The following is a 23,165-nucleotide window of genomic DNA, read 5'->3' as shown; positions in this document are numbered from 1 at the left end:
CTCGAACAATGAACCGGCGTACGGTGCAGGTCCAGTTGTGCCACAGCTGGAGCCACCAAATGAGCTTTTGGTGAGGAATTGGATTATCATCTAAATGAAGCACAAAGCTTTACTGTAAACACATACTTAAAGTACACATACATAGGTAACTTGTATGCGTATACCAATGCACAAATCTACCATAGCCTATGCATAGATGTAGTCTGCCACAACGTTTATTCCAGCAGGCGCCTTTTACCCATGACATCCCTAATCAAATGCTCACAAACTCTGGCTGTTGGCGAAAAGTTTAACATGTGGGATCTGAGTGGGATCATAAATAACCGGTAGGTAGGTTTTTCTTCAGTAAATTGCGGCAATGATTCCCAAGACACTGAAAGACCAGGCTGCACGAAACTTGGTGGGCATGTAGCCCCACAAGTATGACACAGAACCATTGTTTTTCGCTTTTTCGTCGCCCACCTCCTGCACTGGCCCACCCTAAAGGAGGCTAGGACGGACACAGTTTTCTGTGCATATCTTGAGAATCGTAGGCCCTATAGGATGCACCACTCATTTGAGGTATAACACCACTTAGTTAAAAAGCAAAAAGCAAAAACATTGTATTGCATTGTATCACAGGTATCTCTGGCTGACATGTTCAAAAAATCACAAAATGTGCCATTCATGGGGGGCATACAATGAATAAATATGTCTATATTTAGTGACTACACCAATCGGTCTGTACATGGCGGACATAGTTTTCTGTGAATATCTTGAGAACCATAGGACAAAAAAAAGAGCAAAGCAAGGCGTTGTAATTGTACATATCTTTAGCGGACAGGTACAAAGCTGCACAAAATTTGAAGTGTGTGATTATCATGACACCCTCTGAATGCATGCCAAGTTTCCTGGAATTCTGTTTATGGGGGGCCATATCGGCTACATGCACATACACACAGGCACGCACACACACACTCACACACACAAACACACATGCACGTACACAGATCTGGCTGAACGTGATGCTTGTTTGTATTGTAAGAATTAGCCAGATCCGTGCAGCAGCAAGATGTCGAATGTGCCCACTGATTTGATGCTACCAGAACCATAAATAGACCCCAGGATGTTTTTACTCTGGTGTTCCTAAAATAAACTAAAAAAAACATTAGAACAATCCATTTTGAACCATGCGCCTGGCGTCTGATCACTTCCTCCACCATAGAAATTAGGAAAACTGAACTGGATTTAAGCGTCACGCAGACTAATCTGGATTACAATCAGACCGAGGTTGTTGATTCATTAAAATGAAACACCACACAGAAGTCCTCAAAGACATCAGTTCTGTCTTCACAATGTTGGGACAACCTGCAAAGAGGGGCAGCTCATACCACCCAGCGGCTGAAATCTCTGAGCATGGAGATGGCAACAGTTAAGCAACAATCCCTCCATTTAACCTCCAGAGGTGGACACCCCGGTTCCAGGAAGTAAAAGTCCTGCCATATATTCTTTCATACAGATGATATCATATCACTAATTATCTGATCTACCTGGCAGCTAATTAAGATTAGTTGGTTTATCATCTACCCTAGCAACCATCATAGAAATTGCTTCATTTAACAGCTACAAAACCATTGTAACTATCTCTACATATCTGTTTTAAGACTGTATATTTTACATCACATGTTTTGCATTTTCATGCACTGGTAATTCCTCGGAATGGATGGCAATAAGAGGGGCATGATCAGCAGTACAAAAATATTTAGAAGTATTTAGAATTGAAATGAGGAATCGATCGGATCTGTAATCGATAAGCAGAATCGAAATAAGGGTCCATAATCAACCCTACTGCACATGCACAGAACCACAGAAAAGTGTCATTTAAGGGACCTCTTACCCACCTAGACCTGCAAAGTTACATTCATAGCCAAAGGCTCCATCTACCTCAAAGCAATGGTTTGTCCTCTCAAGAATGTTCAGCCGATGACTGATGCAAGTACAATTCTGGTATGGTAAACTTATGTCACAAAAGGTTAGCCGCGGTTTCACTGGTCTGATAGTTCTAGTGTTTTGGACAGCTAAATGCAAATCTATCACATGGGAAGTAAAGTGGGACTCCAGGGCAAAACCAGCTGAAAGTTGCTAGGGGCGCTGAGATAGTGATCAGCATAGTCAGCATAGATGTCTCCAGAAATGGTGCCTATGTTTACCATGTAACACAAATTGCTTTGTGCAGATATTCATTGAAAAGACCCGATAGAAGGGTTGAGAGCAGGCCGGTACATATACTCTAATAATGAATAAGCTATGTGTGTCAGGGTTGCAACACAGACTGAAGACCCAAATGCAGGACAGGACTCGAAACTGACTTTAACTTGACTTTACTTGACGAAAGCACCACAAACAGAACAACCATGACAATACAACACAATGACGAGGCAAAGACTGAGGGAAGACAGAGGGCTTAAATACACAAGGGAACAAGACACAGGTGAACTGTGGCCCTCTGGTTAGCCAGCTCCGGAGGATGGTGCCGGACAGAGCGTCGGAGTCGCTCGGGAGGGCGGCCACGCCGCAGGGAATCAGGAATCAGTCAGAGTAATCAGTCAGAGTAAACATTGGTCGTACTGTTATCCAATTGCATGCAGTGAGATTTTCTAATGCATGCTTGGTGCCTCACCTCGAGTTGGGCCATTACATTATTCATGGCCAGACCCTTAATCTGAAAGATTCCAGGGTCTGCATTTACCAGGCTAGGTTGAGAGAAGGATGCTATAAACTGTTACATTTACTGGACAATGCCTCACATCCTCACATTACACAACTTATTGGCAAAAAAAGTGTTTTCAGTTGGAGGCTTAGCCAACTAAGCTGTAAGAAAGACAGATACAGGAAGACTTTTTTACCCACTGTAATAGCACTTTGGAATGACTCTCACCTGAGCAGAGAGAGAGGAATAATATATATTTTTAAATCATTATATGATATGTATTTGTGTATGTATGGACATGTGTAATGCTGTGTTTGTAAGGCTGCTGAAACATTGCAATTTCCCACTGGGGATGGATGGTTCTATTTATCTATCTATCTACAGTATCTATCTATCTATCTCTATCTATCTTAGATCTAGATTATATTTATTTGGGATTTTCTTTTGCACACCAGTACAGTTTTTAAATCAACACAATTCATGTTCATAGCTTACCAGTGCCAATTATTTATATTACAGACACACCAACACTCATACACCAATACATACAGACAGTATAATACAATACATCCACACCTTTTACTGACAGACAACCCATGTACCCATGTATTTTATGTAAAATCCACTCCAATGGTTTTAGTTTAAGGTTTATTTTACCTATATCCGCCATCCAATTTTTTATTCCAATGTTTTTTTTTACTTTCTCGCATTCCCAGAAGGCATGAATAATTGTATCCGTTTCTTTGTGACACTTTACACATAGAGCAGAGGAGAACGGATCAAATTTCTGTATTCTGTATTTTGTATAATATATTCTTGTCATGATTTTATATTGTATTAAACGTAGATTTTCATTGGTAGTCGCACTATTTGCAACCTTTAAACATTCTTTCCAATATATATTTGTATTTGTAGTATTAAGATCTTTATTCCAGCCCTCATATATTTTCTGTAAGGAATAGTTTTCCATTTGTGCCTTAATCACGCATTCATATAGCTTACCTATCAACTTCCACTTTTTTCCTGGGTTGAGCAGTATATGCTCTATAACAGATGGACTGGTATCATACTCAAACTCAAAATGTGCATAGCCCAGCTTTTCAGTTGTAAATATCTAAACAATTCCTTATTAGTTAAATTATAGTTACTTTGAAGCTGATCAAAGGACATTATTTTATTTTGTGATATGATATCTGAGAGTTTATTTATTCTTCCTTTTTTCCAGGACTCCCAATTTAGTTTTTCATTCTGGATTTTAATATGGGGATTATTCCATAGGCATGTAGTTCGAGGTATATTAATACAGATTCCTGTAATGGTTTGAATTTTTTCCCATGCCCTCAATGTATTATTTATTACAAAGTTACAGTTTTTAGTTTTACGTTTAGAAAACATTGCCATAAGGAGATCTATTAACAATTAAGTCTATATAGTAAGATTGAGCTGAGTAAAAGTATAACTCCATGTTTGGTAGGTTTAGACCTCCCTCCTTTCTAGTGTTCTGTAGGAGTTTTCTACTAATTCTATTAGACTTGTTTGACCAGATGAGCGAGAAATAAAGAAAGAAAGTAGAAAAAGAGAAAAGGAAAAAAGAAAATAATAATAAAATTAAAAAAATAGATAATAAATAAGAGCACACCCCTGCTGGCACCCCCAAACCTTCCCCACCAAGCAACCCCACACACATCCATACACCCAACAACCACACAACAACCATGCCCCACCCATCCACACAACGTTCACACGAGCACCTATGCACCAGCGATACACGCATGCATCCATGAACACCCTGTCTCTCACCATTTACCCCCACCCCACACACACACACACACGCGCGCACACACACACACACACACACGCACACACGCACACACACACACACACACACACACACACACACACACACACACACACACACACACTCACACACACACACACACACAACAATCCATCCACACAACCATACCCCCAAGCCTCCACTCAAACATCCATACACCAACCATACTCGCAACATCCATGTCCACTCTTCATCCCCCCCCACACATACATATGCACTTGCACTCCCAATCAAGAAAACTTAAACAAAAAATAAAAAACTACAAGAAGAAAACTGCAACAGACTTAACACACCTCAATAAACAAATACCACATTAATATTCAATGTTTCTAGTAGTCAAACTAAGTGCATGATAAGGCTTAACATAGATATATTCTTTCATTGAGGATTCATAAACCTAATTTGCTCCTGACACATGGGATAAGTCTGTCTTTGTGTCCAATAATAATTATTAAATAGTCTCTTTCCAATAGAGGGTATAATAGATGCCACATTAATATTAAATATTTCTTGAAAATGTTGTCATATGAGAATTTGTGGCCCAAAAGACAGGAACATCAGGAGGTGTAGTTTTTGTACTATGCAGTGCTGTCTTTTCCTTTCTGTATCACAATGGCAGGGTCTGTCAACAAATTACAGTAAAAAGAGTGAAAGCACCTACAAATTACAAAAATTGACATAAAAATGTTAGCCATTGTTTAACATGTTCAACCATTTTGCATGTAAAGACTTATGCCATGAACTGATGCCTAAATGTTGTGGGGGTGAGACAATTCACCAGAGAATTGTTCATAATAATTTGCATGGATGTACCAAAACATTTGCAACTTGCTCAAATAAATGATCAACTTCTTTTTTGATATGCACAAGTGACACAATGCTGTGAGGATTGAACAGTTTTGAGAATTTCAATTCTGATCTGAGAAATGTACCAAAGCGACTGAGAAAAACTGGAACAGTGTCCCAACGTTTTGGAAACAGGGTTGTAGATATTTATTATGAAAGAGGCAAATCACAGTAATTGTAGTCGAAACCATAAGACTAGGGTCAGGATTGTGCAACCAAAATGGGCCAAGTCTATAATGTGTTGTGTGCTATTTTGGTTAATTAATACAATGAACATTATATGGCGATAAATGCCTCTTTAAAAGACGATACAAAATAATATGAGGTGTCCCTGTTCTTTTTAACTTTGTCATTGGTCCCAAGGCTTTGTCTCTGGTGTAAATCGGGTTCATTGCTGGCCTGAAGGGAGAGGATCGGCCTGTCAGTGACCTGTCAGAGAGGGACTGGCATGTCTATTTAAGAAGAGGAGCCTTGCAGTAAGTACTGCTTTGGCTGATTCAGCTGACTTGTGACAACCACAGCTGTGCACAGGTGAGTTCATCTATCTGTCTGTGTCTTTGTCTATCTATCTACAGTATCTATCTATCTAGGCCTATCTATCTAAGATGCTCAGTTGAGTGTTTAAATGATTGTGTATATATTAGGATTTGTTTACAGCAGGTGGCAGTGACGTCTCAAATCGGTGTTCTTGTGTAGTTGCTGCATAAAAAACAAGAGTATTCTCTGCAAGATAGCCTATACATCAAGGGGTTCTCTTGACATTTCATTTACTAATGTAAATGTACCTACACAACATGAATGTCTGTAAGCTATGATGCTTTGGTTATGCAGAATATTTCCCTGTGATTTATTTGAGACTGACATCTGCCATTATCTTTGCAAATAATTTCATGGAAGATAGATCTTGTCATAACAGCACCCATTTAGCTGTAATATAAACATCATGTTAATATTATCAGTAATAATTGATACCTGAAAATATGCCTGCTTGCACCACAAACATATTAGATGCCATTCATATAATGATACATTATATTAACTGAAAATATCATGCTATCATTACATGGTTACATCTGCCTTGTAACTGGTTAAACTATGTTTTAGGCCTATGTTCAGTCAGGACCACTTTGTCAAGAAAAATAGTTTTATTTACTATTGCATGAAATACATTTTGGCGGTATGCTCTGTTCTGGGGCCCCCTCTGCCCTTCCATGTTCAACATGGAAAGCCCAAGGTAGGGAGAGCAGCAATAAACCCCTCATGGGGTACAGAACAGAACAAACAGCAATGACAAGACATTGATAATGATAAGTCAGAAGTATGAGGGGATTAAGGGGAGGAGATGGGTAGCAAAGTTACAGAAAAAGGCTTGGCCGGCTGCACTCAGCTGGCAATCAGCTGAGCGGTTAGATTGACAGTCAGCCCGGCCATCCAGGGAAGCTAGCAAGACTCCATGACCTGCCTGAACTAACGCTGTGCTCAGTTTATTTTTTATTCTAGTGCGACACATAAAGAAACCGTAGACTGAATGCATGAACACATTGTTATAGGTCTTTTATTTTGCTATTTGTTCTTCTCTTGAAGCATTTCTGGAACATTCACGGAAGTTTAGGATTAAGCATCCAGCATCCAGCGTATAGAGTGTGCTCCACTTCAGATTCATCAGTAGGTTTTCTAAAATAACTTCATGATATTTTCCCATTGCATATGGAAACAATTGTACATAATGTTGTACTGTTTTATAGACTTAACTAATTCATTGCTATGAGGGCTTATGTTGTCAGTATGTTAAATATGGTATGAACTGTTTATGCCAGCCTAATCAGCTGCACTTAGACTTGGTAAAATATATACAAAAATAATTGTGTAGCCTATATAAAAAATATTTAAATCTTTCTTAAACTCCTTTGTTTTACTTTAGTGCATCCTGCTTCAAATGTAACGGGTAAGAGTTGACAATCTGTGGTTCTTCTAATATATTCATGAACACAATCATTGTGCATATTCTAACACATCTATGTCCATGTTTTTCTCAGCATTTTTTATTTTAAGCATTTTTCTGCTTGCTGGTAAGTGATTTTGAGACACATTGGCCATTAAGGAAATCAAATTGTTTCTATAAGATTGGGTGATTAGAATTAGGTGTTGGGGGAGATATCCATTGAAGCATTTTGCCCAGCATTATCAACACCATTAGATCTTTTCGCACAATGAGGCAATTAGGGCAAATAAATATTTGAATAGTAGTCAGCGATGTTGTAGTTGTCTCAGACGGTGGTCAGATAAGCTGAAAACCATTTTCTCTTTCTCTGGCAGGTATGATAGAAACAACAGCAGGTGAGAGCTTTTCAGTCATTTCATTTATCAGTTTTACAATTAAATTGATTATAGGTATATGGTGTATAAGAACATACTAATGCAGAATATTTCTCCAATTATAGGTCAGACAAATTACTCCGAAATAGGTAATTATGCTGATGGATATAAACACCCAGTGACCAGAACGTACCAGGAGATACAATTATTTCCCAACATTTGTATTTGTGAGGACTGTCCACTGCAGTGTTAATAATAATCATTTAAAAAAAAGCTTTGAAGTGCTACCAATGTATTCTATCAGTAGTGCTCCAGAAAATATGTTAATGTGTCTGTTAATCTCTAACAGAAATGGAGGTAACCTGCACGGAAACCACTATGCAAATTGTGCTGATACAGTCTAAGCTGAAAGAACGTCTGCTGAGAATTGGCGATTCCAACTGCACTCTGTTGTCAAACGGGACTCACCTGTTAGCCAACGTGTCCCTCGATGACTGCGGTACAGAAATGGAGGTGAGACTTCACACCCTCAAGCCATATTAGAGGCCCGCTCGGATTGTTAGAATTCCAAGATGATGCTTAAATGCAAATAAGCACACCATATAAATCAAGATAGAATTAGAAGAAAGTTTAGATTAGATGTTTAGCTCAGGTATTTTTGCTAAAGCAACTTATTTAGTCAACAAAATACACTAAACTACATTGGATACATTTAAGCTTTAACTGAACATTCTACAGAAGAAATAAGATAACAAGATCAGTCTAGAGCAGCTAATAGCTGCCAGGCCTTGTTTGGGAGAGTCTCAGATTAATGACCATTCTTTTCTTGTTGTTTACAATGATAGGCCTAAAGGGGCTATGTGATTAGGAATTGATAGGAAGAGCCAAATTCAAAATGCTTCAAATTTCTGGGGTTTTTTATTACATTATTAACATTTCTCCAGTTCTGCTATTTTGTGCTGGTTCTTATCATTTCATCTGCCACTGTGGATTCTTTGCCTCTAATATTTTGCTCCCCATATCTGTTTTTAAGGATGATGGAGAATATATCATCTTTTCCAATGATGTGGTGTCATTCAATGATACCACTTCTCTCGTAGTCAGGCAACCTTTGGTGGATATTGCATTTGCTTGCAAGTATCCCAAATGGAATAATGTGACTATTGAATTCAATGGTCACAGGCCACCGGTCAATTTCACGCAGAAAGGCTTTGGTGAATTCACATTGCAGTTTGAATTCTTCAAGTCAAAGGCATACAGTCAAGTAGAGGATCCAGACACCTACCCTCTGGAGTTCACCCTGGGAGAGATGATGTACATGCAGATCGAGTCCATCTCTTCTATTCCCAACACCGATTTGGTGGCAGTCGATTGTAACGCTGCTCCTTCTGTTGTTCCTGCCGATCAACGCAAATATCAGATTCTTAAAGACGGGTAAGACCAGCTGTGATCTGAAGGTTTATGAGGAATCATGCAGGTGCAAGATCTACTAAGAGTTACAGTAACAAGGTCTGACATCCACAAATTAGATTAGTTTTGCATCAAATATAAATTACTTACAAAATGATAAATTATATGAAGTAAAATGACTCATTCATACTGAAAAAAATGACATTGCTTGAAAGTTGACATAAATGTTTAAGTGATAACCCTTAAGCCATGTTTCACCAAACCACATTTGAATAGGGTCTGGGCACTCTCCATTGCAGACTGTTTTCAGTCGTTGCATGCCAATGGGTGTGTCGGTTAATTCTGAAACCATTGGTTTCTAAACTATATTTTCTGATCTGAACTGAAAGCAACAGCTGCCATTATGCTGCTATTTTACAGATGTAAAGAGGATGAAACTGTGGAGATCTATACCAATGGCAATCACTCAAAGGTCCAATTTGCAATGAAGGCTTTCAAGTTTATTGGCATCCACGATCAGGTACTGATCATAGCTTATTGTGATGTAAATGTACGGTCAGTTATTGTCCTCTCTTGGTTCTCGTGATTAAGCCATGTCCTCTGTGTGCAGGTGTTCATCACCTGCTCCACCGTCCTCTGTAAGGCCGGCATACAGGACAGCAGGTGCTCTCAAGGCTGTGTTGAATCACGTGGCAAGAGGGAAGCTCCCAAACTGACTGATGATGATGAGGATGCTTATCTTGCCCCCACTGAGGAGCACGAGAGCGAGTATTCTTTCCAACCTGTTAGCCAGATTTCCTTCTTCACTGAGCTCAACAGGCGCAAGAGGGACGCCCCCTTCGAGACCTCACGTCACTTCATCTCCCAGGGTCCTTTGCGTCTTAGGACCCAGCGAAGCGTGCCCACCCAAGGTAATGTAGTCAGAGATCACTTGACCAGTGATACGAAGGGTAGCAATGAGTTAATTAGAAATCCTTATCTGGATAATAACACATGATAATGTAAAACAAAACCTCAGTATCAGTGTCAGCATGATTTTTGGCTCAGTTGGACAGAATGACAGCTGTCCTTTGTGCAACATGATTTGTACTATTTGTATGATAAAGTACAGTACAAAATGAGTTGTGAGGCTGGCGAAGGATGTGCTCACAGCTGTGACTCGACCTGAGAGGCAGGACGCCAGAGGCAGAGTGCAGCAGATACAATCACAAAGTGTCTAATCAGAAATCAATCAATTGTTCTACTAGAACTACTGTAACTGTGAACGATCATGGCTACATTAATCATCCCAGAGAAGTGGTGTTCCCTGTGGAGGTTGTCATTTTATGATAGACCGTTATTAGCGGCTCAGCTTTGTTTGTTTACATCAAATTTCACTTTTTAAGTTTTAAGTGCTGGAAATGTTTTAACTCTTGTTAAGTTTACCCATTTAAATTCAAATCCTCTGATGAGTCAGTCCTCTGAAAACGTTCCTCTTTCTGTTGTACAGAGGCCCAACATTTGGACCCAAACCTAGAGATAATCCTTGGAGCTTGCCTGGTCGCTGTTGCCCTGGTTTGTGGAGTGATCATCTACAGTGCAAGGACGTTAAAGGCTTCATATCAAAGGATGGTTTAAAAAGGTCAAAATGTGTTTCTGTTTATAAATTGCTACCACTTGTTACACAGCTTGTATCTGGTTGATTTGCAAGGAATGCCAGTTTAAGTCGTGACTAAGGTGCCCTCTAATTCTCAGTGGCTTTGCCTTATACCTCTTATCTCAACTGTAAGTCTCACTACGACAAATTAAAGAATGTAGTTTTCTTCTCAATGTTATGACCTTAAATCATTAATTGGGTTGGATTTTAGAGCATTATCTTTATACTATCAAGGTGTCAGGCATTATATAATATATTATGATATGATATTCACAATAATTTACATTAGATAGCAGTAGCCTGTATGAATATTTGATTGGAAGTTTAGAACAGAACATTGGGTAAAGAATGTGTATGCTAAATTGTCATTAAATAAATTACCTTTACATTTTAATGGTGAAATAAAAAAAAATTGGAAATTTGAACTTCCTTGTATTTCCTACGGTTTTTTTGGTGGAAAAACATTGAGTTATATGGGGTTGCACTAGGCAAAGGTAATTGCTGAGTTGCCCAGAAAAAGGACCAAAGCAGGAATTTACTAAGATTTAGGCCTATGCATAGGTTTGGTCTTTTTTCAGATTTTTTTTGCAGAGGGTCACCTGTCAGTCACTGGGTGATTTGACACGGAATGATCCTGCTGCCATTCATCAGCTCGAACCAGTTTGGCCATTCTTCTTTGACATCTGGCATCAACATTTTAGAACCGCCGCACACTATGCCGTTCAGCTGCAGGAGCAACAGCTGTTTTTTTGTCATACCGACAGTACCTTGACTAAATGGAGATCTACCGGTATAACACTCACTAGCCTGGGTGTTCCCATCCTGCCTTGCGCAGTGATTTCATTCTGTCTGGAAACTACCGCCCTAATTTCTGCCTGAGATAGGGGACCAATCACAGAGCAGGGAGGAAAGCAAGACAATGATGAGCTATGCACAGACGCAGTTGATAGACATCCGTGGTGTCCAATGAACGCATCTGGGCATTTTTTTCAAATGAACGTCTGGTTGCCAGACCATGTCTCATTTGAGAAGTGGTAGGCGCTAGCCAGGCTAAACACTCACTACTAGATTTCCCCTTTAATCCTCAACAACTGCTCAGTACCAACAACAAGGCTATAGGCCTAGCCTACTGTATAACACATTAATAATTAATGCAACAATGACACCCTCTGGTAATTTTCCATGGAGTTATACCGGTATAGAGAGAGCTTTTGATTGAAGTAGGCCTAAGTGAAGTTTTTTGAATAGGGAAATACAGCAAGGAAACATCTTTTCACCCAGAGGTTCCAGGCTCCCAGGGGAGCGGAGCAGGGTGGTAGTAGCCTATAAGTACCTAGTAAGTATACTGTATATCCTTTTTCGATCCCGTGAGGGAAATTCATTCTCTGCATTTAACCCAATTAGTGGTGAAGGGTACATGGCGGGTCAACCAAGCGCTTGGAGAAACCGTGTAGGCACAGACTCTTGGTCAGACTAAAGTCTCGCAGAGCCTTTCAAGTCGATGGCAATCAGGCTATCGGTGCGGGGTTCATCCTCATCACTTGTTGCGCTGCTGGGTAGCCTATATTAAATGAAACTGAGCAAACCCGTCTTGGTGGACGAGTGTGTCGTTGCCATGAATACACTTGTGGTGAAGGGTATGTGATGATTTGGGTTGCCGACCCCTGCCGTGCGATTTCGTAACGGTTCCACGTCAAATTAATCTGTCCTATTCAGTGTGGTGCAAAACAGCCGAGAGATTCAACACATTGCTTAAACTTAAAGAATCATTAAAGGAGGAAATGTAATTTCACTGACGTTTCACAGACTATTCAACTTCACATGTATGTCCTCCAGAGGGCGTCATCCATTCTGGGAGGAGTGACATTCATTTGTTCAAAATCGAAACTTGTCACACATTTCAGTGCGAGAGTGCTGTGTATCGAAACTTGTACACATTTCAGTGCGAGAGTGCTGTGTATGTGGCCAGCTAGGACAGAAGAAGAGAAAGGTGGGCATTTAAATGTATTTTCAGCGTTTACAGGCTACTGGTTTCATTCTGTTTCATTGTGTTATTTTATGTGTGATGATATGCTACATGACAATGATTTACATGCATTTATTTGCATTTTTTCCATTTTGTAGGCCTAGCCTAGATCAAATAATATTTAAGGTTTTAAAGTTCACTGGAATTAAACATAACTGAACTGGGTATAACAACAGGGTTAGCTATTAGTGTTTGGCTGGTATGAAGCTATTCAATTTCAATTTGTTGACTCATCACATCAGGAGAAATATTCTTGAAGTATTTTGAAGAAAACCGACCATCTTTAAAAACAGAATGTCTAAGAAGAATTCTACCATGCTTGAAGAAATCAGCCATCTTTCCCAGCATTATGAAGAAAAAGTGCGACCCTGCATTGACTTGGTGGATTCCCTGAGGTCCTTGGGAGTGGAGCAGGACCTGGCTCTACCCGCCATTGCGGTCATAGGAGACCAGAGCTCAGGAAAGAGCTCTGTGCTTGAAGCTCTCTCAGGAGTGGCATTGCCAAGGGGCACTGGTAGGCTAACAATGCCATAATGCTACTTGCTGAGACAATTGCATGCATTGTAATCTTACCCGTTTTTCCATTTGTGCAGTAGAACATTACAGGTTTTGAAGTTGTACGTAGCCTACTATATCTTTTCAGTGACTAAGACACTGAAAAGATATAGTATTTATTTTATAGTATTTTTTTCCTGTATTTTAAGGAAAACATTTATTTATTTATGATACATTACTCATTCACAAAGAAAATTGATGTCCTTAAAGGTTGGATATTTCCTCATTTTTTCATTTATGGCATTAAGATCAATTTCCAAAATATTACTTTATTTAGTCAACTTTATAGGATGTTCCAATATGGAGGGGAGTGTTGGCTATACCGTAGATAGATAGATAGATAGATAGATAGATAGATAGATAGATAGAGAGATAGATAGCCTATTATTTGAAATTATATCTTTAAATGTAAATGTGTCCCTTGTCCCTTCTATTGTTTCTCTTATTCTCTTATTAATGCACGATTATTTCCTGTAAACTCGTCGTCTGTAAATGAGGGAAACCAAACCTCAATTCCCTACGAGTAGCCTAAATACATTTTTGAACTGAACTGAACTGGCATACCAGTTTTCTGTTCGTTGGCTGTCAACAAGTACCTTTGGTTGTTCCAAAATGTAAGCCTACCGTGCACGACTAATGTCCGGCTCTTGGTCATGTTGGGGTGAGTAGCTTGTACCAAAGCCATCCATGGCTTTGGCTTGTACTTGCTTGGGGTCGGCAACCCGCAGCTCCGCATGCGGCTCTAGTGCACCCCTGGTGGCTTCCTGGAGCGTCTTCAAACATTTATGGAAATTAATGGAGGATATATTTTTGTTTTAATATGGGGTTTAGGAGGACAAATATTCTTAACGTGTCTAATGCTGTAAAAATGTACATAATATTACATTTCAACATTTGTCAACGGAGATTTGATAGTCTGCGACACATTTCAGGGCGGCGCCGTGCCAGGCAGATGGTTGTAAATGTTATGGTTGTAAATAAACCGGCGGGTGTGTCACCATGGACCATGGATCCCAAAGGGAAAAAGAGAAAGATAGATAGCCGATGAGAACAAAGGATTTAAGGCAGAATTGACCGAGTCATTTGCTTTCATTGCCAAAGCGGAAGGATTGCCTGTACGTTTGCTTTAATGAGAACAACAAAAAGAGTAGGCCTATAGGCCTAATTTGGAAAGACATTTTCAGGGAAGGCAAGCTACTTTTGCAGCTGATCCAGTTGTACTGAGAGAAAAAGTGCGATTGTTCTGGAGAAATGTTTGTTGCAACCCGAGAGAAATAAAGCGTGGAAAACCGTTCACGGATGGTGATTACATGAAGTTGAACAAGCACCAAATATCATACAGCGGAGTAGTCACGTGGTGTGATCATTCTCTGTTTTATCTGCCGTTCTGGGATGCGCTACAGGGGAAAAACATTGTATCATGCTCATTATGTATTTGTAGCCTAGTCATTTTGATAGTAGACTAATATAACTAGCCTAACTACACTTGCACTATAACTACACTATAACTACACTTGCAGCCTGTGTTGCCTTCATATAAGGCTTATAGAAGGCTTTTTAATTTTTGCGTCTCCGGACAGATTATTTATTTTTTCTTTTTTTTTTTGGTCCTATATGGCTCTCTAAACATTTTGGGTTGCCGACCCCTGCAGTGCGCCTATAGTGCCGTAGGCTATTTCGTAACGGTTCCACGTCAAATTAATCTGTCCTCTATGCAGTGTGGTGCAAAACAGCCGAGGGATTCAACACATTGCTTAAAGAATCATTAAAGGAGGAAAAGTAATTTCACTGACGTTTCACAGACTATTCAACTTCACATGTATGTCCTCCAGAGGGCGTCATCCATTCCGGGAGGAGTGACATTCATTTTTTCAAAATCGAAACTTGTCACACATTTCAATGCGAGAGTGCTGTGTATGTGGCCAGCTAGGACAGAAGAAGAGAAAGGTGGGCATTTAAATGTATTTTCAGCGTTTACAGGCTACTGGTTTCATTCTGTTTCATTGTGTTATTTTATGTGTGATGATATGCTACATGACAATGATTTACATGTATTTATTTGCATTTTTTCCATTTTGTAGGCCTAGATCAAATAATGTTTAAGTTTTAAAGTTCACTGGAATTAAACATAACTGAACTGGGTATAACAACAGGGTTAGCTATTCAGTGTTTGGCTGGTATGAAGCTATACAATTTCAATTTGTTGACTCATCACATCAGGAGAAATATTCTTGAAGTATTTTGAAGAAAACCGACCATCTTTAAAAACAGAATGTCTAAGAAGAATTCTACCATGCTTGAAGAAATCAGCCATCTTTCCCAGCATTATGAAGAAAAAGTGCGACCCTGCATTGACTTGGTGGATTCCCTGAGGTCCTTGGGAGTGGAGCAGGACCTGGCTCTACCCGCCATTGCGGTCATAGGAGACCAGAGCTCAGGAAAGAGCTCTGTGCTTGAAGCTCTCTCAGGAGTGGCATTGCCAAGGGGCACTGGTAGGCTAACAATGCCATAATGCTACTTGCTGAGACAATTGCATGCATTGTAATCTTACCCGTTTTTCCATTTGTGCAGTAGAACATTACAGGTTTTGAAGTTGTACGTAGCCTACTATATCTTTTATAGTAAATAAGCCACTTTGGGTCCAGTTGGACCCACAAACAGAAATATCGGCACATGACTTAACAGGATATGATGCTGTGTGTGCAGTGTCTTCTCAAGTTGTGCTTTCTATTTCGACTACTTGACTATGAATGTGAAGATGTATAACAGTGTGTCCTAGTATGTATATTTACAAGTAGCCCACACCTACAGTTCACATGCGTTGTTGTTCACTATTCATGATCAGGCATTGTTACACGCTGCCCCTTGGTTCTGAAGCTGAAGAGAGTTAAAAATGGTGCTTACTGGAAAGGAATGCTTTCATACCAGAACCATGTCAAAGTGGAGCTGAAAAACCAGGCTGAAGTGGGGGATGCCGTTAAAAAAGGTCTGTGTAATCATTTGTTGCAGATCATTATGTTGTATCTACTGTAGTAATCACATGATATCACATGATCCATGTGTCTGTAACTGATCACTTTGTGGGTTGGTGAACCGGTTGTTTGGGTAGGGCAAGGGCCCTACGTCCATTTGACAATAGACACACTGTAAATAGAACTTCCTGATAAATTCTCTACAGTAGAAGTGATGCTGTAGAGCTATATCTGCTGCATCACTGTGTGTGTGTGTGTGTGTGTGTGTGTGTGTGTGTGTGTGTGTGTGTGTGTGTGTGTGTGTGTGTGTGTGTGTGTGTGTGTGTGTGTGTGTGTGTGTGTGTGTGTGTGTGTGTGTGTGTGTGTGTGTGCACGTGTGTGTGTGCACGTGTGTGGGAGTGGGAATGGTGAGAGGGTTTGGTGGGCTGATGGATCCAAATCTTCTGAATGCGTTCTGCCATCCAGAACATCATGGCACACTTTTTATTGAACTACAACAGTCCCAGGACATTATCCCTCCATGGTCTCCGGCCATGGCCATAACTGTACATTCTTCTGTTCTTCTGTTTCTTTTCTTATAGCTCAGAATGCTCTTGCTGGAGAAGGGAAAGACATCAGTCATGAGATGATTAACCTGGAGATCCATTCCACCAGTGTACCTGATCTGACTCTTATTGATCTGCCTGGCATTGCTAGAGTTGCCACAGGTAACCAGTCCCAGGACATTGAAGAACAGGTAAATAGATTAATTAACTCATGGCTAAACAGTAGGGATGAAGAAGAAATCAACATTCATACATTTATACAACTAAACATAATAATCAAATAATGTTATGTATACAAATAATGACCACATTTTGTTATATAATGCACTACACAACACCTGTGTTACAGATTAAAAAACTGATAGAAAAGTTCATTAAGAAGCAAGAGACGATCAATTTGGTTGTGGTACCTGCAAATGTTGACATTGCCACCACAGAGGCCCTGAAGATGGCTAAAACAGTGGATCCTCATGGGGAGAGGACTCTAGGTAATGCAGTTATTCATTGTTTCAGTGTTTTTAATTCATATAAAAAGAGGGATTGTGACTGGTCATTTGTTGTTCATCGTTCCTTTGCTGTGCCTTCCTGAACATGTTGATTGTGAAAAATGTATCAGTGACTTCTCCCTATCTCTTGTTCATGGTCTAAGATCAAAGTGCACACTCAAATTGTCCCCCCTTTAGGGATCCTAACAAAACCTGACTTGGTGGACAAAGGGGCGGAGGAGAGTGTTGTCAATACTCTCAACAATCTTGTCATCCCACTCAAGAAAGGCTACATGGTGGTGAAGTGTAGAGGCCAGAGGGATATCAATGATAACATGTCTCTGGCCAAAGCACTGGACAAGGAGAAGAAGTTCTTTGAAAACCACACCCACCTCCGGTAAAGTCAAGCTGCAGCACCACCAAACTTGAATGGCTATAACGGACAAATCCATATAACCACCAATCCCTTCCCATGTCTCAACTTTTTTCTTACCCATAGCACTTGTCTGGATGAAGGGAAAGCCACCATTCCTCACCTATCAGAACGACTAACCAATGAACTGGTGTCTCACATCAAAGTGAGTACGATGTTGAGGAAGGGTGCATTTTGGGGTTGTATGTAATTAAAGTATGAAAACGCTGAATATTACACGGCATGACTCCACGTATTGCTCTTACCTCAGTTCATACCAGACTACACACCAGCTGGCATGAATTTATAAATCTATAATCTAATCTATATAATGAATCTATAAATTACTTATTTTGTACGATTACATCCATACCCATACTAAGTGATTTAAATCAAACTACACTTAAAGAATAGATTTGAGTTAGAGAAAGTGGGCATATAGTCTTATGGTGTTTTTTGCCCCCAACTGCACCTTCCAGGCAGCCTAAAAGGCACTACCTTTACCCTATTCCTAACTTAACCCCCTCAACCCTCATCCTACCCCTAAACTGAGGGGAGTAGTGCCTTGAAGGCAGCGTTGCCTGGAAGGCACCATTGAGGGCATATAATACCAAAGACCATAGTCTCTTTGACGTGTAACTAGACTTACAATGCAGTAATTACCTTGTGCAGCCTTGCTTCATTGTATAGTATGCTGGTTTGTGGTATAACAAATATTGTGTGTTTTTCTACATTGCATCAGAGATCCCTTCCCCAGTTGGAGAAACAGATTAAAGACAAACTGGAGAAGGCTGTTACAGAGCTGAGGAGGCTGGGAGATGGAGTCCCTCAAGATGAGGCTGAAAGGGCCAACTTCCTCGTTGAGGTAAAATGAACAATATTCGAAAGCCTACAGTTGTTTGAGTGCATTGGTTTTGAACACTCTGATTTTGTATGTTACAGAAAATTAACAGCTTCAACCAGGTTCTCACAGACATGGTTAGGGCAGAGGAGGAGGTTGGAGACTCCCAGACAAGAGTTTTTACAAACATTCGGAAAATGTTCAAAAAATGGAAGACAGATCTTGACAGTAAAGCCATCGACTGTAAGCTCTTGCCATACCCTTGGCTTGTTGGTCGACTGTACCAATTTTTTTGTAATATGGTGGACATCTGGGAAATGGGAGTATGTGACATTTTCCAAACACTTGTCTGTTTTTAGTAGAGGAGTATTTACGTGATGAGGTAGAGGATTACAACGTAGCTCACAGAGGCAAAGAGCTACCTGGCTTTGTGAACTACAGGACATTTGAAACCATTGTCAAAAGACATGTGGAGGACTTGGAAGAACCGGCGATGAATCTCCTACGAGCTACCACAGGTGAAAGAAAGAAATATTAGAATATTTATCTCCTTTATCTTTGTCTTAGAAAGGTCAGGATGGTTTAATGTTACCTTAGAAACTAATGTCATAACTCAAGTAGCCTATTGATTCACTCAGTGCTACTCTGACCTATGTGGCAACTTTCCACTGCTTTCAAAATCGGCAGAGAATGGCATTCACCAATCTGTATTCTTCTTCTAATTATTGTCAGATATCTGCCTGATACTGATATTGATCACTCTATTCAATTCACCTTTATGTTGTTGTTTGTATCCATGTGAGTATACTTTAACAGCACATCGGTACGGCCACGTTTTGCTTGAAGGGAGCTACAAATGGCTCCAATGGCTCCAAAGCCAGTATTTCAAGGTGTGGTGCTAGCACTGCAGAATGTAGCACATTGAACTTAATCATACATAAAAGTCTCAAAGCAAGATACAGTACAAAGTCAGTGAAATTAAGTTTCTGACTTGGAGTCAACCCACAACAACATTAATAGGAAGGAAAAGTTTAGCAACATGAAATAATACAATATTAATTATGTCAATGTGTCCACTGAGAGATGATACAGAGCATCAGATCTACTCCACTGGTAAAAAAAATACTTGGGCACACTATTTAGGGCACAGACTTAAATGGTCATTCCATGGCAAAAAGTGCCTCCAACTCAACCCCCTCACATGTCTTTTATTATTTCTTTAAGTTATACCTCCAAATGTTGAGTATTTCTATGAGAAATGCTCTAATGTGTCTACGCAAAGCCTTTGTATGCATATGCAGAGGCGGCATACATACGCTGTCATGTTTTAAGGTGCACATAGCAAAGAAATACCTCTGTACCAGCCAGTACCTCAAGCCCATGGTTTTGGTATTAAAAAGTCAGATTGGTGCATGTCTGGAGAGGTGTGTGCACTGTGTGGTCAAATATGTGTCTGTTCAAATTGAATTTGAACTCATCGATTCAGCTTGTTGTTATAAGCATTAACATTGCGCTAGGTTACTGTTATGGCAAGTCAGTTTCAAACTTCAACTTTCCTTTTCCTCTCCTGTTGTCTTAAAAAAGATATCATCACTACTGCTGTGAATCAGACCACCAGCACCTTTTTTGAAGCTTATCCCAGTCTGATGAGAGCCGCTAAGGATCCACTGGAGGACCTTAGAGAACAGGAGTTCGAAAGGGCCGAGGAGAGACTGAAGTCACAGTTTAAGATGGAGAGAATAATTTATTCCCAAGATGGCCTCTACAGCCGCCATTTAGATGCTGTCAAAGCGAGACCTGAATCTACCAATCTTTCTGCCATGCGTGCTGCCCAGAGAGTTGCCAAGCCTGTCAATGCAGACATTCGTGAGATGGCTCAACATCTAAGCGCCTACTACATGGTACGTTGCTGGCTTCCTTGTTTTGTTTTTGTTCAGAACATTTACATACTTGTAAATACATTTACATACTTTCCCTGTCTGTTTATGCTTAAATTTTACATCTGGAATGGTCCCTCAGATCACCTCCGATAGACTGGCCAATCAGGTGCCCCTGATTGTGCTGTACCACATGTTGGAGCAGTACACTGTTAATTTGAAGGCTGCCATGTCAGGCATGATCAGACACAAAGATGCAGACAGTTTTGTCCAGGAGAAGAAAGACATCGCCTTGAAGAGGACGCGTCTTTCTGAGCGAATTGAGAGATTGAAGAAGGCCCGTCAAGTTCTGGCCAAGTCTGTGCCAGATATATAGATGTCAAAGGTGTTTAGAACGTATGAGTCTTCTCCTAGTTCTAGTTCAGAATACCTGTTTTTTAGTTTAGTTTTTAAATCACTGTCACACTCAGCATTTATTGCAATTGTTAACCTTATGTTTTCTCTGTAGTGACCCAACAGTTTGTTGTGAAATGCAGTTACTGAATATTCAGCCTTCACAATATACAGCATTCAATATACAGCGGAGTCAAATTAGAGCACCATCTGTAGTGACATAGCTTCTCTGAGTTGAAATATGATAGATAAATATATATATATATAAATACATTTTGGGAATGTTAAAAGGTTTGTGGAACCACCCTGCTAACTTTACACTGTAGAATAGTTTTTTCATAGTTTTATTAGTTTTATGACAAACACACACACACACACACACACACACACACACACACACACACACACACACACACACACACACACACACACACACACACACACACACACACACACACACACACACACACACACACACACACACACACACACACACACACACACACACACACACACACACACACTCACTCACTCATTTGGGAACAGATATCTGTGATGTATGGATTTATATAACTTTTAATGTACTGCATTTAGTATCTTATATTGTTTCTGTTACTTCTGCCATGTCATATAAGAACATCATTTAAGATAAATTGTCTTGAAAGGAAAACATTCATTAACAAATGATTTGTGATGATTGTGAATGATTCAGTAAATCAGCAATATCAAAAAAATCTTGCCATCTTGCCATCTTGTAAGTGAGTCTACAAATTCTAGAATGTGACACTGTGTTCTTGAGGCTGTAGGTTGCACTGATTATAGAACAGCTAGGGAGCGTTGTTAGGCATCACATGCTAGTGGAGTGCCTCAAAACCCCTTAACTGTTCTAAAACCAGAGGGTTAAAGTGTGTATGTTTGTGCTGGACTTTACATCGGCATTGAATGTGATTCAGGCAATCAAAATCAAGGACCAGAACTACAGTTAAGCCCAAAATTATTAGCCCCCCTGAAATTTTGGAACATTACTCTAAAATTCTCCCTAAATTTTTCATCCCTGATCAAATTTTAAAAATCAAACATTCGCCAGTGTTATTATGTAGAATCTGGTGCATTTTGGAGTGTTAATATATTATTAGGAATGCTTAATCTCAAATTGTGTGAAAAGTGGAGTGGTCAAAATTAATAGCCCCCATGTGATGTTTTTGCTTTTAAACACACACGACCAACCTGTCACCTTTCAAGCCACACCTTTGCAGTTAGTTAATGTTCAGACAACACCTGAACACCCAACCAGCATTGATTGTTTACCTAAAGACTTCAAGGAACAGGCCTACAAGCACTTGAACACCTGTCTGAGAGGGGACTGCCTTTACAGGCATACTGAAGATAAAGGAAATCTGTCTGGACCTCAGAAAGAACATCATTGAGGCCTATAATATGGAGAAAGGCTATACTGTAATCTCTAGATGCTTCACAGTCTGTAGAACAGCCGTGCAAGGCATCATTACAAAGTACAAAGAGTTCCAAGTTTGTGCATAACAAACCTAAGTGTGGATGAAAATGCTAAATATCTCAAACTAGAGAGAAAAATCATCAGGGATGTTAGCAAGCAACCCTGCACATCCGCCAAAATGATAGTTGCTGACCTTGAGACCTCTGGGGTTAAAGTCTTGAGGAAGACAGTAGCGAGGGATTTTTATTGTGGAGGCCTCCAAGGTCATCGGCTGAGAAAAAAAACATTACCCTTAAAGGGGCGCTTCAAAGTCAGACTGAACTTTGCCCATGCATATTTAAAAGCTAAAAATGAGTTTTGGAAAACTGTCCTTTGGTCTGATGACATTAAACTGGAGCTGTTTGGGCACATGGATGTTGCCTATGTTTGGCAAAAAAAGGGAAGGCCTACAACCATAAAAATACAGTTCCCACAGTGAAGCATGGTGGTAGGAGCATCATGTTATGGGGCTGTTTTGCTGTCTCAGGCACAGGGAGCCTTGTTTGGGTGCATGGGATCATGAAAAAGGAAGATTATGTTGACCTTTTGAGGGATAACATCAAGACGCCTGCTCTTAGTCTAGGCTTAGGTCACCACCAGGTCCTTCAGTATGATAATAACCCAAAGCATAGTGAAAAGTGGTCTAAAACGCCCTAAAGGATACCAAAATCAAGGTGCTGGAATAGCCTACACAGAGACCAGACCTCAACCCCATTGAGAATCTGTGGCATGTGCTTAAAGCAAGAGTCAATACAAGAAAACTATGCAGTTTGGACGAGCTGGAGCTAAAGAGTGCTTAAGAGATATGTGCCAACCTAGTAAAAGACTATTCA

General features: G+C 40.0%; 2 protein-coding genes across 2 annotated transcripts; both read left to right on the top strand.

The window, feature by feature from the left end:
- Positions 1–7,817: 7,817 nt before the first annotated feature.
- LOC134078008 (ZP domain-containing protein-like) lies at positions 7,818–10,809 on the top strand. Its single transcript, XM_062533639.1, has 6 exons — positions 7,818–7,837; positions 8,038–8,201; positions 8,722–9,122; positions 9,519–9,618; positions 9,709–10,009; positions 10,766–10,809. Exons 2-6 carry the CDS (start codon positions 8,040–8,042, stop codon positions 10,807–10,809), a joined length of 1,008 nt encoding a protein of 335 aa, XP_062389623.1. The 5' UTR covers positions 7,818–7,837; positions 8,038–8,039.
- Positions 10,810–15,147: 4,338 nt separating this feature from the next.
- LOC134078396 (interferon-induced GTP-binding protein Mx-like) lies at positions 15,148–21,556 on the top strand. The gene is made up of 12 exons (XM_062534318.1): positions 15,148–15,262; positions 15,536–15,807; positions 16,161–16,301; positions 16,869–17,023; positions 17,182–17,320; positions 17,516–17,714; positions 17,817–17,895; positions 18,472–18,594; positions 18,672–18,813; positions 18,930–19,088; positions 20,155–20,471; positions 20,590–21,556. Exons 2-12 carry the CDS (start codon positions 15,588–15,590, stop codon positions 20,821–20,823), a joined length of 1,908 nt encoding a protein of 635 aa, XP_062390302.1. The 5' UTR covers positions 15,148–15,262; positions 15,536–15,587; the 3' UTR covers positions 20,824–21,556.
- Positions 21,557–23,165: the final 1,609 nt, after the last annotated feature.

The sequence above is a fragment of the Sardina pilchardus genome, chromosome 4 (genome assembly GCF_963854185.1).
Source record: "Sardina pilchardus chromosome 4, fSarPil1.1, whole genome shotgun sequence".
NCBI lineage: Eukaryota > Metazoa > Chordata > Actinopteri > Clupeiformes > Clupeidae > Sardina > Sardina pilchardus.
The sequence above is the reverse complement of the archived record's forward strand: the minus strand, read 5'-3'. Positions and strand labels throughout refer to the sequence as shown.

Coding starts and splice junctions, on each gene's coding strand:
- LOC134078008 (XM_062533639.1), top strand. CDS start 8,040: ATGGAGGTAACCTGCACGGAAACCACTATGCAAATTGTGCTGATACAG. Junction 8,202..8,721: donor ACTGCGGTACAGAAATGGAG/GTGAGACTTCAC, acceptor TCTGTTTTTAAG/GATGATGGAGAATATATCAT. Junction 10,010..10,765: donor GCGAAGCGTGCCCACCCAAG/GTAATGTAGTCA, acceptor CTTGTTACACAG/CTTGTATCTGGTTGATTTGC.
- LOC134078396 (XM_062534318.1), top strand. CDS start 15,588: ATGTCTAAGAAGAATTCTACCATGCTTGAAGAAATCAGCCATCTTTCC. Junction 15,808..16,160: donor GGCATTGCCAAGGGGCACTG/GTAGGCTAACAA, acceptor ATTCATGATCAG/GCATTGTTACACGCTGCCCC. Junction 17,715..17,816: donor GAAAACCACACCCACCTCCG/GTAAAGTCAAGC, acceptor TCTTACCCATAG/CACTTGTCTGGATGAAGGGA.